The sequence below is a fragment of the Haematobia irritans genome, chromosome 1 (assembly GCF_050003625.1).
Source record: "Haematobia irritans isolate KBUSLIRL chromosome 1, ASM5000362v1, whole genome shotgun sequence".
NCBI lineage: Eukaryota > Metazoa > Arthropoda > Insecta > Diptera > Muscidae > Haematobia > Haematobia irritans.
The window spans coordinates 198,745,758-198,763,180 of NC_134397.1; the positions used below are offsets into that span (position 1 = coordinate 198,745,758).

The 17,423-nt window shown below is 28.5% G+C and overlaps 3 protein-coding genes and 1 long non-coding RNA gene across 4 annotated transcripts; 2 read left to right on the top strand and 2 right to left on the bottom strand.

Annotated features, from left to right (window-relative positions):
* Window positions 1-866: 866 nt before the first annotated feature.
* LOC142222400 (uncharacterized) lies at window positions 867-1,496 on the top strand. The gene is made up of 2 exons (XR_012718307.1): window positions 867-957; window positions 1,069-1,496. It is a non-coding gene; the product is annotated as an uncharacterized LOC142222400 (long non-coding RNA).
* Window positions 1,480-3,318, bottom strand: LOC142222397 (protein D2-like). Its single transcript, XM_075292537.1, has 2 exons — window positions 3,132-3,318; window positions 1,480-3,053 (listed from the first exon to the last, which is right to left on the bottom strand). The coding sequence occupies exons 1-2, from the start codon at window positions 3,282-3,284 to the stop codon at window positions 2,574-2,576; spliced, it is 633 nt and encodes a 210-aa protein (XP_075148652.1). The 5' UTR covers window positions 3,285-3,318; the 3' UTR covers window positions 1,480-2,573.
* Window positions 3,319-12,636: 9,318 nt separating this feature from the next.
* Window positions 12,637-13,831, top strand: LOC142219386 (protein D3-like). The gene is made up of 2 exons (XM_075288381.1): window positions 12,637-12,825; window positions 12,898-13,831. Exons 1-2 carry the CDS (start codon window positions 12,736-12,738, stop codon window positions 13,375-13,377), a joined length of 570 nt encoding a protein of 189 aa, XP_075144496.1. The 5' UTR covers window positions 12,637-12,735; the 3' UTR covers window positions 13,378-13,831.
* Window positions 13,832-16,200: 2,369 nt separating this feature from the next.
* LOC142222402 (protein D3-like) lies at window positions 16,201-17,109 on the bottom strand. The gene is made up of 2 exons (XM_075292541.1): window positions 16,871-17,109; window positions 16,201-16,813 (listed from the first exon to the last, which is right to left on the bottom strand). The coding sequence occupies exons 1-2, from the start codon at window positions 17,102-17,104 to the stop codon at window positions 16,328-16,330; spliced, it is 720 nt and encodes a 239-aa protein (XP_075148656.1). The 5' UTR covers window positions 17,105-17,109; the 3' UTR covers window positions 16,201-16,327.
* Between the last annotated feature and the right edge of the window lie 314 nt (window positions 17,110-17,423).

Consider the following 17,423-nt stretch of genomic DNA (forward strand, 5'->3'; position numbering starts at 1 on the left):
TTTGTTGGAAGACGTGGCAAAAATATTTAAAAAAAAAACTGCCAAAAATATTGTGAAAAATGAGAAGCACTCAATGGTTACTACAATACCAAACATTGTCTGTTATTTCTCAACACTGATTTCCCTCAAACTTGTTTTAGTTTGGCCGAATTCCATGAGAAAAGGATTTTGTAGTGCATGTCGGGCTTGTGTGTGTTATATTAGGTATGACGAGTGTATGATGTTAAAGACATAATTAGATCAATAAGTCAAGTTTGATACCATAGGTAATTAACTTCTATTTTTATTAGCGTGTTCTCTCCGATCCTATGTTTAGTTAAATGACAATTTATCTTTACATTTTATCTCCCCAGCTCGAAACGAGAAGTTTATATTGGGGCTATGGGATGTAAATGGATGAAATAAATTAAATAATGAATAACACATCGAAAATAAATTTTGTATTTTAGTAAAGTAACTTCTTCGTGCATTTTATGAGGACGAATAGTCAACAGCGACATCTAGCAATTCACAGACAACATCTTTACGAAATGTATGTAACTTGACCGTCTTTACCATAATGAGCTGCCAAATTAACATGTCGGTATTGGAAATATTTTCAGAGCATAATATGTAGCATATTTTTGGGCGATATGATTTTAAATATAAACGAAGCCGTTTCCCTTTAGAGCGATGTATTACTTTTATGGTAATTTTGTGTGCGATTATTAGTGGAGTATTTAGGCGGTAGATGTATGAACCGATTTTACTTTTTTGTTCATAAAATAGAATATTTGAAACATTAAATAGTTTTTAATAAATGGAAATGTTGCATTGACATTTTGATTTTTTTTTAAATAGTTAATTTCAATTTGTTCAAAAAAATCAGACATAAAAGCAATCGAAATTTTGCTTATAACATTTAGGAGATATTAAGAAGATAAGGGAGCGGGAATTATTTTGGATTCTTAAAAACTTGTGGGTAACATTTTGAGCCTTACAATTTTTTTTCAAGTTGTTGTCCATCAGATCAAGAAATACAAAGAAAATAAAATAACAGCAGAGACAAACACTGTTTTTTATTTGCAGAATTTATTTTTGATTTTTGGGGAGTCGACTTCTACAATAGTTGAAAGTAATGAATGGCTAACATAACATTGCGTGGCGTCCAAAAAATGGTTCAGCTGGCCTTTGAAATTTTAACTTTTAAATGACGCTGGGCTCCTTTTGAAGACATCCCAAATGGTTTCTATGTGGCTTAGGAAACCAAATATGCATGTGGATGATTACTTCTCATTCTTTATGGATAAGTGCCAAATTTAAAATGGTCCGAAAGAAAAGTGAAATTCTAAATAAAGAACAGGAAAGAGCAAAACGAAGATGAAACTATCCAACAAAGATTGTATTGAAAATGTTCTTACAGGCCGATTCTGTAATTTTAGTTCTAAGAAATCCAAATTAAGGTTAAGACGTTTAAATTTGAATTAAAAACAAATAAACTCAAAGGAAATAAACAATTCTTTGAAATGTATTTTATAACATTTTAAAAATAACATTAGATTTTTAAATAAATAAAATAATTTTAAGCTGAAAACAAAAAACAACAACTATGATTAAAGAACAAAACCAAAAATAACAAAACGAAACTAATGAAAAGAGAGGAAGCACGCTCAAAATAAACCCAGCAAACTGCACCCAAATCGATAATTGGACGGTGGCAAAGGAAAAGGGATATGTTTGTACGAATTTATTTCGGCTATCATGCCGGCTATCATGTAAAACCTTTTTTCGGAAGGTTCAAGTGTGGTTCATTGTTGGATTTAATGAACTGCCTAGGGATGCCAGATTTTGAAGAAGCAAAAAGAGTACATTCAGCTTATAAAAAGAGCACATACGACAAAAATAGAGCACACTTTTTCACTTTTTCAAATAAAAGAAAAACATTTAATTCCAATTTATTGAAATATAATTCATTTAAGCATAACATAACATATAATAAAGATAAAATAACCTACATTCAACTAAAGCTAATTTTCTTACGATACTTTGTAAGTCATTTTTTGGTGTTTTTGTGAAAAACGTTATTGAAGAAGTTTCTTTACAGAGTACAAAGTGAAGAAGTAACATCGGCGTGCTCTTCTACGACCCTTATATATAAAGTAAAACACTATTTAATTAGAAAATAACGACTAGGAAAATCTCTTCGTGCGACATTCACGTATTTTCAGTTTACTTTTATAATTTTTTGAATCGCGTTGGATTAATATTTGCTGTGATCCATAAAAAGCGCACTTAACTAAAAATAGAGCACTTTTACGTGTTCTTTTGGCCTGTCTTGTTTTAAGAGCACATTTTGTAAAAAAGAGCACATGTGATCTTTAAAAGAGCACGTCTGGCATCCCTAGAACTGCCTGAATTTATTCTGATAATTGGTTGATAGTTTTGCTGCAAGTATAGGATGCTGATGAGGAATGTGGTAATTCCGAAACGTGCGTCTTGCAGTCTATAGGGCTTTGCCCAAATAAATTTGACAAACACTCTTTTCCTCTGTTGGTTAAGCTACACAACAATGATTAAATAAAATAATTGTAAGCTTAATGACCAGACAATTGTTGGTTTAAAATTGATACATATTCATCCCATTTGGCTTGAAAAAAATTACTAGCTATGGGGGTTCCCAAATTATATTTTTTGGCAAATTTAGCTGCTTTGAATTTTGGTCTATCCTTGCTCGAGTTACTTCCAACTCTTTCCTCGTCAAAGTGTAATTTACCCGGCTGTTTGTATAGAAGGAAAACGTAGCGATGTAGATCAGTTCCCTTGGGTGGTCCAGCACCAACATATGCCGCTATGACGTCACCTTGATCAATGTGATTACCAGGTATGTTGCCAACCAACCAATGACGAAATTCACCAAATTTGGGATCTGTACGGCTGGGAACATCAGGATCAGTCATTATCAATGTAAAGTATTCGTTGTCATAGGCCCTCCACTCGACTGTAGGTTGCTTTTGTACTTGAGTTGGGGTTAATTCATAACCTTTGTCAGCTTTTAGGCCATTATCATATGACACCTATAATTTAATTCCATTATATTTTAATATTCAATTTCAATTATTTGGTATACACATTACGTGTTTCTCATCAATTACCTTTAAAAGTAGACTGGGTGCTTGGGGAATAACATCTGGAACAATTTCATTATCTTTGAATAGAATTTCCACTGGATTTATACTGTGTGCTTCAATTAAATGATTTGCAACGAACGCCAACAAACCAAAAAGGAGAACCTCTCGAAGCGACATGCTGTTTGTTAATAAATAAATAAAAAAAAATTATTAACAACATAGAGGTGTAATGTAAACTGGCACGATCAGTAGTTCATAGTTTTGAGGCTTTTGGTTTTAAGGAAAAGCTTTTTTGTTTGAGTATAGACTTAGATATTTCGTGGCACTGCTTCCATTAAGTACTAAAGCGTAAATTCAAATATATCGCAAATGTCGATTGGTATTCATTTTTCAGTGAAAGGAATTAAGAGCCTACCATTCAAAACCCAAAGGAGTTTGTTAGAAGACGTAGCAAAAATATCTGCGAAAACATCCAAAAATGTGCCGAAAAATAAGAAGCACTCAATGGTTACTACAAACGATGTCTGATATTTCTCAATCCTGATTCCTCTAAAACTTGTTTTAGTTTGGCCTAATTTCATGAGGACATGGATTTCCATTGCATGTTGGACTTGTGGCATTATATTAGATATGTCGAGTATATGATGTTAAAGACATAATGAGATCAATAAATCCATTTTGATAGCATAGGTAATTAACTTTTAGTGTTATTAGCGTTTTCTCTCCGATCCTATGTTTAGTTAAATGACAATTTATCTCCCTAGCTAGAAACGACAAGTTTATATTGGGGCAATGGGTTGTAAATGAATGAAATAAATTAAATAATGTACAACAGATCGAAATTTAATTTTGTATTTCATTTCATTTCATTTGTTTTTATTTATTTAATCGAGCCCAGTAGGGCCATATATGATTAATATAGTAATACTACAACGCAATGAGCAGAAAATTATAATAAAAATAATATTTAATAATTCAATTTAAATATATATATAAAAATTTATGTTCTGATTATATATATAAATGGTATTTAATAATTATTTATATTAAATATATATAAATTTGTGTTACTGGGAATATATATATTTTAGTAAAGAAACTTCTTCGTGCATTATTGGAGGACGAATAGTCAAGAGCGACATCTACCAATTCAAAGACGACATCTTTACGAAATGTATGTGATAACTTGACCGGCTTTACCATAATGAGTTGCCAAACTAACATGTCGGTATTGCAGCAGATCTTTTCAGAGCATAATATGTAACATATTTTTGGGCGATAGGATTTTAAATAAAAAGAAGCTGTTTCACTTTTAGTGCGATGTATTTATTACCAGAGAGAAAAAAAAAAATACAAGAAGACGAAAATTTCTCTTCTACAAAAACAACAAATGTCAACCGAATAGATGTCGAACAATGTCCGCAGCTTTGGTATTACCGACGTTGCGGTCGAAGCGCTGTTTTGATAAATTCTTTATAAAGGCATCGGCAGTTATAATTTCACATTGTCTGCAAAAAAAATTAATGGAATGAAAAGATTTATATAAAAGGACATTTGTTATTACAAAGTAAGTTATAAATCCTATTTTTCTACGTTTCGTAAGGCCGGCAGAGAACTGAACTGGCTGACGCCGACGCAAACTGTATGATATTTGAGAGAAGCGCCGACAAAAACTGCATGATATTAGATAAATTTTCCTCATGACTGCCACCTACTGACGCAGTTACGCTTCACAGTTTCGTCCTCTTGTATTTTTATTCTCTATGGTATTACATTTATGGTAATTTTGTGTGCGATTCTTAGTGGAGGATTTAGGCGGTAGATGTATAAACCGTTTTTATACCCTCCACCCTAGGATGGGGGTATATTAACTTTGCCATTCCGTTTGTAACACATCGAAATATTGCTCGTGGTGAAATTCTAAGTCGATCTGAGCATGTCCGTCCGTCCGTCCGTCTGTTGAAATCACGCTAACTTCCGAACGAAACAATCTATCGACTTGAAACTTGGCACAAGTAGTAGTTATTGATGTAGGTCGGACGGTATTGCAAATGGGATGGTATTGCAATGTGCCCCAAGTTTGGCTTGCGGAACCTCTAAGAGAAGCAAATTTCATCCGATCCGGCTGAAATTTGGTACATGGTGTTAGTATATGGTCTCTAATAATTATATATAGCCCCCATATAAACCGATCACCAGATTTGACCTCCGGAGCCTCTTGGAAGACCAAAATTCGTCTGATTCAGTTGAAATTTGGTACGTGATGTTAACAAGTTGGCTGATAAGTCCCCGCTCTGACACATAGATGGCATCGCTAGTATTAAATGCATATTATTTTTATATAGTACCAACCTTCAAATGATTCGTGTCAACATTTGACGTCTGTAAGTCAATTGGTTTGTGAGATAGAACGTCTTTTGTGAAGCAACTTTTGTTATTTTGAAAAAAAATGGAAAAAAAGGAATTTCGTGTTTTGATAAAATACTGTTTTCTGAAGGGGAAAAATAAGGTGGAAGCAAAAACTTAGTTTGATAATGAGTTTCCGGACTCTGCCCCAGGGAAATCAACAATAATTGATTGGTATGCAAAATGCAAGCATGGTGAAATGAGCACGGAGGACGGTGAACGCAGTGGACACCCGAAAGAGGTGGTTACCGACGAAAACATCAAAAAAAATCCACAAAATGATTTTGAATGACCGTAAAATGAAGTTGATCGAGATAGCAGAGGGCTTAAAGATATCAAAGGAACGTGTTGGTCATATCATTCATCAATATTTGGATATGCGGAAGCTCTGTGCAAAATGGGTGCCGCGCGAGCTCACATTTGACCAAAAACAACAACGTGTTGATAATTTTGAGCGGTGTTTGCAGCTGTTAACTCGTAATACACCCGAGTTTTTCCGTCGATATGTGACAATGGCTGAAACATGGCTCCATCACTACACTCCTGAGTCCAATCGACAGTCGGCTGAGTGAACAGCAACCGGTGAACCGTCTCCGAAGCGTGCAAAAGACTCAAAAGTTCGCCGGCAAAGTAATGACCTCGGTTTTTTGGGATGCGCTATGGAATAATTTTTATCGATTACCTTGAGAAGGAAAAACCATCAACAGTGACTATTATTGGAGCGTTTGAAGGTCGAAATCGCGGCAAAATGGCCCCATATGAAGAAGAGAAAAGTGTTGCTCCACCAAGACAACGCACCGTGCCACAAGTCATTGAGAACGATGGCAAAAATTCATGAATTGGGCTTCGAATTGCTTCCCCACCCACCGTATTCTCCAGATCTGGCACCCAGCGACTTTTTCTTGTTCTTAGACCACAAAAGGATGCTCGCAGGGAAAAAATTTGGCTGCAATGAAGAGGTGATCGCCGAAACTGAGGCCTATTTTGAGGCAAAACCGAAGGAGTACTACCAAAATGGTATCAAAAAATTGGAAGGTCGTTATAATCGTTGTATCGCTCTTGAAGGGAACTATGTTGAATAATAAAAACGAATTTTGACAAAAAAATGTGTTTTTCTTTGTTAGACCGGGGACTTATCAGCCAACCTGTTAAACTATCTCAAAGGTACACCACTCAGCCTTGGTTAGACAGGTCCAATGAACAATAAAAAGCTAATATTTGGCGAGCATATTTTACAGAGTTAAAATAAAAGCGCAATGAACTGAGTTAAGTTTATGCGGGCATAAAATAAAGAAAATGTCCTTTGGCACCTTCTTCCGTTATTTTATTTATACACACGGAGGAATTAGTCAGCTGATTACAATGTAATTGGAACAGGAGGTATTATACAGATCTCGAAACACTTTAAGACTATTTTGTATTCATAAGAGAACCGAATAGTACAAAAAATTGATGGCATAATGAAAATGTTGATGATCGGTGAAAGCCGAACCTGACAAAAAAATTTTGACAAAATTTTCTATAGAAATAAAATTTTGACAACATTTTCTATAGAAATACAATTTTGACAAAATCTTCTATAGAAATACAATTTTGACAAAATTTTCTACAGAAATAAAATTTTGACAAAATTTTCTATAGAAATAAAATTTTGACAAAATTTTCTATAGAAATACAATTTTGACAAAATTTTCTATAGAAATAAAATTTTGACAACATTTTCTAAAAAAATAAAATTTTGACAAAATTTTCTATAGAAATAAAATTTTGAAAAAATTTTCTATAGAAATAAAATTTTGATAAAATTTTCTATAGAAATAAAATTTTGATAAAATTTTCTATGGAAATACAATTTTGACAAAATGTTCTATAGAAATAAAATTTTGATAAAATGTTCTATAGAAAAAAGATTTTGAAAAAAAATCTACAGAAATAAAATTTTGACAAAATTTTCTATAGAAATAAGATTTTGAAAAAATGTTCTATAGAAATAAGATTTTGGCAAAGTGTTCTATAGAAATAAGATTTTGAAAAAAAAATCTACAAAAATAAAATTTTGACAAAATTTTCTATTAAAATAAAATTTTTACAAAATTTTCTATAGAAATAAAATTTTGACAAAATTTTCTATTAAAACAAAATTTTGACAACATTTTCTATAGAAATAAAATTTTGACAACATTTTCTATAGAAATAAAATTTTGAAAAATTTTTCTATAGAAATAAAATTTTGACAAAATTTTCTATAGAAATAAAATTTTGACAAAATTTTCTATAGAAATAAAATTTTGACAAAATTTTCTATAGAAATAAAATTTTGATACAATTTTCTATAGAAATAAGATTTTGAAAAAATGTTCTATAGAAATAAGATTTTGGCAAAGTGTTCTATAGAAATAAGATTTTGAAAACAAAATCTACAGAAATAAAATTTTGACAAAATTTTCTATAGAAATAAAATTTTGACAAAATTTTCTATAGAAACAAAATTTTGACAACATTTTCTATGGAAATAAAATTTTGACAACACTTTCTATAGAAATAAAATTTTGAAAAAATTTTCTATGGAAATAAAAGTTTGACAAAATTTTCTATAGAAATAAAATTTTGACAAAATTTTCTATAGAAATAAAATTTTGACAAAATTTTCTATAGAAATAAAATTTTGACAAAATTTTCTATAGAAATAAAATTTTGACAAAATTTTCTATAGAAATAAACTTTTGACAAAATTTACTATAGAAATAAAATTTTGACAAAATTTTCTATAGAAATAAAATTTTGACAAAATTTTCTATAGAAATGAAATTTTGACAAAATTTTCTGTAGAAATAAAATTTTGTCAAAATTTTCTGTAAAAAAAATTTTCATAAAATTTTCTATAGAAAAAAAATTTTGATAAAATTTTCTATAGAAATAAGATTTTGACAAAATGTTCTATAGAAATAATATTTTGAAAAAAAAAATCTACAGAAATAAAATTTTGACAATATTTTCTATACAAATAAAATTTTGAAAAAATTTTCTGTAGAAATAAAAGTTTGCCAAATTTTCTATAAAAATAAAATGTTGAGAAAATTTTCTATAGAAATAAGATTTTGAAAATTTTTTCTATAGAAATAAAATTTTGACAACATTTTCTACAGAAATAAAATTTTGACAAAATGTTCTATAGAAATACAAAATATTCTATAGAAATAAAATTTTGCCAAAATTTTGTACAGAAATAAAATTTTGACAAAATTTTTACAGAAATAAAATTTTGACAAAATTTTCTATAGAAAAAAAATTTGACAAAATTGGTAGATTTTTTATTGTTTAGAAATAAAATTTTGACAAAATTTTCTATAGAAATAAAATTTTGACAAAATTTTCTATAGAAATAAAATTTTGCCGAAATTTTCTATAGACATAAAATTTTGACAAAATTTTCTATAGAAATGAAATTTTGACAAAATTTTCTGTAGAAATAAAATTTTGTCAAAATTTTCTATAGAAACAAAATTTTGATAAAATTTTCTATAGAAAAAAATTTTGATAAAATTTTCTATAGAAATAAGATTTTGACAAAATGTTCTATAGAAATAAGATTTTGAAAAAAAAAATCTACAGAAATAAAATTTTGACAAAATTTTCTATACAAATAAAATTTTGACAAAATTTTCTATACAAATAAAATTTTGACAAAATTTTCTATACAAATAAAAGTTTGCCAAATTTTCTATAAAAATAAAATGTTGACAAAATTTTCTATAGAAATAAGATTTTGAAAAATTTTTCTATAGAAATAAAATTTTGACAAAATTTTCTACAGAAATAAAATTTTGACAAAATGTTCTATAGAAATACAAAATATTCTAAGAAATAAAATTTTGACAAAATTTTCTATAGAAAAAAAAAATTGACAAAATTGGTAGATTTTTTATTGTTTGGTAGATTGGTAGAATTCTTTATGTTTTGTTAGATTTTGCAAAATTAATCCCCTCCACCAATTTTCTATAGAAATAAAATGTTGACAAAGTTTTCTATAGAAATAATATTTTGAAAAAATTTATGGAAATAAAATATTGACAAAATTTTCTATAGAAATAAAATTTGGACAAAATTTTCTGTTGAAATAAAATGTTGACACCATTTTCTATGGAAATAAAATTTTGTTTAGAAATAAAATGTTGACAAAATTTTCTATAGAAATAAAAATGTCTAAAGTAAAAAAATTTTGAAAACTATTTAGAAATAAAAATTTGACAAAATTTAGAAACAAATTTTTGAAAAAAATAAATGTAGAATTAAATTTTAACAATATTTTCAACAGAAAAAAATTTTTCTATACAAAAAAAAAAATGACAAAATTTTCTATAGAAATAAAATGTTTACAAAATTGTCTAAAGAAATAAAATAAAGGCAAAATTTCAAAAAAAATATAAAATTTTGACAATATTTTCTATAAATTCAATATACATTTGATAGATTTTAGGTAAAATTTTCTTCAAAAATTTTCTAGCTCTTACCCCTTACGAGAATATTGCTAGCTATGCCAATGTTTAACCCTTTCACTACCGATGTCCACTTAGAAGGACATTCGAAAAAGACATCAAATTCTATTTTCCCACTTAGTTTCGATTTATTTCTCGATGTTATTTCAAAGTAGAGGCTTTAATCTAACTAAGCTATAAATATTTTCCATATTGGTGAGCACAAAAATAAATTTTTATAAACTTCTTTGACAATAAACGAAAAATATGAAAATTTGAGACAATTTTTCTACTGTATGTCTTTAGTAAATTGACATTTATACAAAACCTATAGCTGATAATTTTTCGGGATCTTTTTGTATTTATTCTCATACTTTGAAAAATATTATAGACCAACTAGCGCTTCTTTTCGTAAGGCCATTTTGTCACCATTCAAGAATCAAATTTTCAGAACAAGCTCATATAGCTCTTGAAGTAATTGAGGTAGGATCTCAACATGACAATTTTTGTTTTACATGCTGTTAGTACTAGTAAAAACAAGAGAAAAATTAAAGTGTATATCCTTAGGTTTATTTAGGTAGTGAAATTAATTAATTGACAATTGTGACAAATAAAAAGAAAAATTCAAAATAAAATTATTTTGTTACAAATCGGTCGTGTATATTCCAAAATTACACGAAAGATTCAGTAATGCCAATTTCATTGACAAAAGTAACTTCGCAATAGCCCCGAAAACTAATAATACACTACAAAAACTATTTACTAATCTAAAACCAAAAATTGACGACATGGATAAATCCAATTTAATATACGAAATAAAGTGCAATGGGAACGAAAAAGACGTGTGTGACAAGGTTTACGTAGGAACTACAAAAAATAAATTAAAAACTCGTTTATCAGGCCACAAATCAGATCTGAAACACCGTTTGCAGAGACCTATGCAAAAAACAGCATTATCAACCCACTGTGCAGGAGAACACCATCACCCAGATTTGGAGAGAGCGCGTGTGTTACAGTGTGAGAGTAATTACAACAAGAGACTAACACTGGAGATGTTGCACATTCTCAATACACCAACACAGAAGCAGTGCTGCCGCTACTACTTCAATCGAAGTATTTTGCTTCATTTTCATAAAATTTACTTCGTCACTCCTTTTTCCAAAAATCTGCTTCACTTTTTGTCCTGCTTCAAATTTTTAAATTTTTTCCCATATTACCTAATTTGTTTCCTATTCCTTTAATTACGATGAACATAGCGGTTTTAATCATTGAATTATTAACCGATGTGGAAAGATTTTTGCATAGTTATTAGAGACCATATACTTACACCACGTACCAAATTTCAACCGGATCGGATGAAATTTGCTTCTCTACACTAATAGAAAAAGTTTCGTTATATTAACGAAATGTGTCGTTAAAAGTCAGCCAATGAAACCAATTCGTTAATAGAACGAATTTTCTACCAATCAACATAACGGTTCGTACTATTAACGAATATTTTCATTGTATCAATGAAAATGTTTCGTTATATCAATGAAAATTTTTCGTTGGATGACTTTTAATGAAATTTTCTTTGTGTGTAAGAGGCACCGCAAGCCCAATCTGGGGACTGTTTATATGGGGGCTATACGTAAAAGTGGTCCAATATGGCCCATTTGTAATATCATCCGACCTACATTAACTACTTGTGCCAAGTTTCAAGTCGATAGCTTGTTTCGTTCGGATGTTAGCGTGATTGCAACAGGCGGACATGCTTAGATCGACCCAGAATTTCACCACGACCCAGAATACGAGTATATATACTTTATGGGGTCTTAGAGCAATATTTCGATGTGTTGCAAACAGAATGACAAAGTTAATATACCCCCATCCTATGGTGGAGGGTATAATAAAATGAATTCTATTGTTTTGTTTTCAAAAATGTATGCTACTTCAATTTTTTTTCAATCTACTCCACTTCTTTCCAAAATCTACTTCACTCAATTTTTCACTAGCGGCAGCACTGCACAGAAGCGAATAAACTATAAGACAGACACTGACAATTTGGCGCAAAGCTACAGAAATCTCATTAGAAAAAGCAAAGCGCAGCAGAGTAAGCGTTAGTAATGCAACAGACACCGTCGTTAGCTATTTACTCTACAGTTGGTGTATTATTTTTTGTTCTTTTCGTGAGTGTTTTTAATGTAACATGCAATTTGTACGTATTTAAATGTATTGTGTATATATTTTCTTTTCTATTTGTATACGCAGAAAAATTTTCCCGATGAAGTCTTTCAATGAAAAGACGAAATATTGAATAAATAAAAATTAATCATCCAGACCTCGAGCTCGTTTTTATCAACAATTATCAATTGTAAAATTATTATGTATAAAAAATTTTGAAATATTCAATTTGTTTTAAATTCATTTCAGAAAAGTATCGAAATAAATGGTCCTCATAATTGATGGTAAGAATTACTTCAATTATTCTTGCGAATCCTAGCATAATTCCTCATATTTCGAATCATACATATCCATTTTTCTCTATTTTAAAATTTAAATCAATTTGACTGACAATCAAAGTTTCAATATGGCGACTCACATTTTTGTTTTTGTAATACTAAAACTACCTTACTAAATATGCCTTGCAATAGATCAAACTATTTTTTGTTTATTCAAAATTCAAACTATGTCAAACTAAATAGAGGAGAAACTAAAAAGAGGAAAGGAGAAATCACAACGCATGTTTTGTTTTTCCTGGTACAATTATGACAGCAAACAATGAAGTTGATATAATTTTTAAAAAATTCAAGATAGTTCCCGATGTGTTGGCAACCGCTCCAAAACAGTTTTTAAAGGTAATTATCCAAAAATAAAATTAAATTGAATTGCATTCTTTTACAACATACAAAAACTATTTCACTTTTAAGGTAACCTATCCCGGAAATATTCAAGTAAATAAAGGCAATGAGCTAACTCCCACCCAAGTTAAGGATATCCCCACTGTTGAATGGAATTCTGAGGATGGAGCATTTTATACATTGCTAATGACAGATCCTGATGCACCAAGCTGTAAAACTCCATCATTCCGTGAATATCAACATTGGCTTGTGGTTAATATTCGTGGCAGTGCAATTGACAGGGGTGACATTTTAACAGCTTATGTTGGTTCGGCACCGCCCCAAGGCACTGGTTTACATCGTTATGTGTTTTTATTGTTTAAACAAATGGAAAAATTGAAATTTACTGAAAAACATATTCCCAAAAATAATGGATCGAATCGTGGAAAATTTAGCACAGAAAAATTTATACAAAAATATAAATTGGGTGAGGCGATAGCTGGAAATTTTTATGAAGCCAAATGGGATGATTATGTACCCAGTGTTCATCGGCAATTGGCGGGAAAGTAGAATGTGGTGGAATTTTCGGTTTTTAAGGGCGTTATGCTTATAGATATGGAACTATTCCACAAAAAATATATTCGTAAACTTTAGCTTTCTTATTGGTGGTAATCACGGTTGACACTTGTACCAAAAGTAATATAACAAAATTTGAAGAAAATTTTACGAAAAAATCTACCAAATTAAAAAAAAATATTTTGAAGATTTTTTATCAAACTTAAAAAAAAAATGTTTGTCTCTTCCACAGAAATGTTTTATTATTTTATTTTAGACATTTATTTCAGTATTTGCTATAATATTGCAAATATGATCTCTTCTATTACCGATAATTTTTTTAGTTATTTATACACCCCAAAAATTATCCTTGAATTGTAAATGTGTCGAATATTAATGGACTTTGACACAATGGACTTTGACGAATGGACCAATACGAACATTAAAATGTTTAAAGATATTGAATATATAGACATTTTTCTAAAATTTTTATTTCTATAGAAAATTTTGTCAAATTTTTATTTCTATTGAAAATTATGTCAAAATTTTATTTCTATTGGAAATTTTGTCAAAATTTTATTGCTTTTGCAAACTTTTATTTCATTAGAAAATTTTGTAAAAATTTTATTTCTATAGAAAATTTTTGCAAACTTTTATTTCAATAGAAAAATTTGTCAGCAATTTATTTCTACAGAAAATTTTGTCAAAATTTTTTTGCTATAGCAAATTTTGTCAAAATTGTATTTCTATAGAAAATTTGCCAAAATTTTATTTCTATAAAAAAAATTTTGCGAAAATTTGATTACTGTAGAAAATTTTGTCAAAATGTTATGTCTATAGAAAATGTTGTTAAAATTGTTTATTTTAATAGATAACTTTGTCAAAATTTTTTTTCTAAAGAAAATTTTGTCAAAATGTTTTTCTAAAGCAAATTTTGTCAAAATGTTTTTCTTATAGAAAACTTTGCGAAAATTTTATTTCGAAAGAAAATTTTGTCAAAATTTTATTTCGATAGAAAATTTTGTCAAAATTTTATTTCGATAGAAAATTTTGTCAAAATTTTATTTCTATAGAAAATTTTGAAACAATTTTATTTCTGTAAACAATTTTGTCAAAATTTTCTTTCTATGGCAATTTTTGTCAACATTTAGACTTTCCTTACTTGTTTTATAGAAAATTTTGCGAACATTTAATTTCTATAGACAATTTTGTTAAAATTTTATTTCTGTAGAAAATTGTGTCAAAATTTCAATAGAAATTTTTCAATAGAAAATTTTGCCAAAATTTAATTTCTATAAAAAATTTTGTTAAAATTTTATTTCTATAAAAAATTTTGTCAAAATTTTATTTCTATTGAAAATGTTGTCAAAATTGTATTTCTATAGAAAATTTTGGCAAATTTGTATTTCTATAGAAAATTTTGACAAAATTTTATTTCTATAGAAAGTTTTGGCAAATTTGTATTTCTATAGAAAATTTTGACAAAATTTTATTTCTATAGAAAATTTTGTCAACATTTTATTTCTATAGAAAATTTTGTCAAAATTCTATTTCTATTGAAAATGCTGTCAAAATTGTATTTCTATAGAAAATTTTGTTAAAATTTTATTTCTATAGAAAATTTTGTCAAAATTTAATATCTATAGAACATTTTGTCAAAATTTTATTTCAATAGAAATTTTTTGCAACATTTTCTTTTCTATAGAAAGTTTTTGCAACATTTTATTTCTATAGAAAATTTTGTAATTTTTTTCTGTAGAAAGTTATTGCAACATTTTATTTTTATACAAAATTTTGTCAAAAATTTTTTCTGTAAAAAGTTTTTGCAACATTTGATTTCTATAGAAAATTTTGTCAAAATTGTATTTCTATAGAAAATTTGCCAAAATTTTATTTCTATAAAAAATTTTGCGAAAATTTGATTAATGTAGAAAATTTCGTCAAAATTTTATTTCTATAGAAAATTTTGATACAATTTTATTTCTGTAGACAATTTTTCAAAATTTTGTTTCTATGGCAATTTTTGTCAACATTTTATTTCTATAAAAATTTTGTCAAAATTTTATTTCTATAAAAAAATTTGTCAAAATTTTATTTCTATAGAAAATTTTGTCAAAATTTAATATCTATAGAAAATTTTGTCAAAATTTTATTTCAATAGAAAATTTTGTAAAAATTTTCTTTTCTATAGAAAGTTTTTGCACTATTTTATTTCTATAGAAAATTTTGTCAAAATTTTATTTCAATGGAAAATTTTATTTCTATAGAAAATTTTGTAAATTTTTTTTCTGTAGAAAGTTTTTGCAACAGTTTATTTGTATAGAAAATGTTGTCAATTTTTTTTCTATAGGAAGTTTTTTCAACATTTTATTTCTATAGAAAATTTTGTCAACATTTTATTTCTATAGAAAATTTTGTCAACATTTTATTTCTATAGAAAATATTGTCAAAATATTATTTCTATAAAAAATTTTGCAAAAATTTTATTTCTATAGAAAATTTTCTCAAAATTTTATTTCTATAGAAAATTTTGTTAAAATTTGATTTCAATAGAAAACTTTGTCAACATTTTATTTCCATAGAAAATTTTGTCAAATTTTCATTTATATAGAAAATTTTGTCAAAATTGCATTTCTATAGAAAATTTTGTAAAAAATTAATTTTTAGAAAATTTAATTTTTTTTTTTAGAAAATTTGTGAAGAGGAAAATTTTGCAAAATTCCACTACTAAAGCGAGACCCCGTAGAGTGAAACAGGGAGTTCCCCAAGGTACTTGTACATAGAACTAAACGGATCAAAACAGCAAAATTGAAAATAAAAAAAAAAAACAAACTAATGTTTAATAGCTGAACATATCACAATTTATTTGATCCCACATTGTAACTTAAACATAATCCCTGTTCCCATTTCCAAGTTATAAATACTTACGTACTATATTGATTGACTGATTAATTCCCCCTATGACCTACTTTGTTTTAAGTCCCAATAGCCTCAGAATAACATCGGAATATTCATCGTATTGAGCCTCATAGAAATTGCCAGCTATCGGTATACCCAAATCATATTTCTTTATGAATCTCCGTGTAGAGAAATGTGGACGCCCTTTGGTACTAGTGGCCGCTGAATATGTCTCATCAAACTGTATAGCTTTCGGTTGTTTAAACAGCAAATAGACATAGCGATGTAGTCCAGTACCTTGATCAGGACCTGATCCCTGATACTCTGACAAAATAGTGCCTTTAGTTATATTATTGCCTGGTATATTAACCACAAGCCAATGTTGCCATTCTCTCATAGTTAGATCATTACGAGATGGGGCATCAGGTTCGGTCATTAGAAGAGTGTAGAATACACCCTCACCAGCTTCCCATTCAACATTAGGCTCATTTTGTACTTGGGTGGGTGTTAATTCATTGCCTTTATTCACTGTGACTCCATTGCCAAATGTAACCTTTAATAGACCAGAATAGAGCTTTTGGAAGAAATTAAATTCGTAGGTTTTAGTTACCTTTAAAGTTTCTCTTGGTCCTTCATCTAAAAGATCTGGTATAACTTCATGTAATAGCATAGCTTTTGAAATCTCATTTTCTTCTCCTTCCGTAGAATATATCAAAACTAATAGAAACCCATATTTTAATAAAGCCATTTTGACGTGACCTCTTCTAATTTCAAATCGATATTGAATGGAACGTATTCTTAGATCAGTATATATAAGATATGATATGATATATGACACCTTCATATATATTCACGCATTTTCTATTGTTGGAAAGCTTTATGCTGAAAATTGGAAAATCTTACATTCTTTAAGTAGTAAAAAAAAAAAACATTGTACAGTGGTGTGATACGCTTAATTGAAATTGACCACAACAATAGAAAACGCATATTCATTCGTAAGATGTAAATACTCGTATTAGAGCTCGACCGAAACGGGGTTTCTTTGCCGAAGCCGATATTTGGCACAAATAGCAATAATCGGCCGAAACTGAATATTTTTCTAAAATTTGTAATTGGAAATTCGGAGAGAAACGGAATTACATATCTACACCCTAAAAAAACGC

Coding starts and splice junctions, on each gene's coding strand:
- LOC142222397 (XM_075292537.1), bottom strand. CDS start 3,284: ATGTCGCTTCGAGAGGTTCTCCTTTTTGGTTTGTTGGCGTTCGTTGCA. Junction 3,054..3,131: donor CACCCAGTCTACTTTTAAAG/GTAATTGATGAG, acceptor ATTAAATTATAG/GTGTCATATGATAATGGCCT.
- LOC142219386 (XM_075288381.1), top strand. CDS start 12,736: ATGACAGCAAACAATGAAGTTGATATAATTTTTAAAAAATTCAAGATA. Junction 12,826..12,897: donor CTCCAAAACAGTTTTTAAAG/GTAATTATCCAA, acceptor TTCACTTTTAAG/GTAACCTATCCCGGAAATAT.
- LOC142222402 (XM_075292541.1), bottom strand. CDS start 17,104: ATGAAGGTGTCATATATCATATCATATCTTATATATACTGATCTAAGA. Junction 16,814..16,870: donor GACCAAGAGAAACTTTAAAG/GTAACTAAAACC, acceptor GGTCTATTAAAG/GTTACATTTGGCAATGGAGT.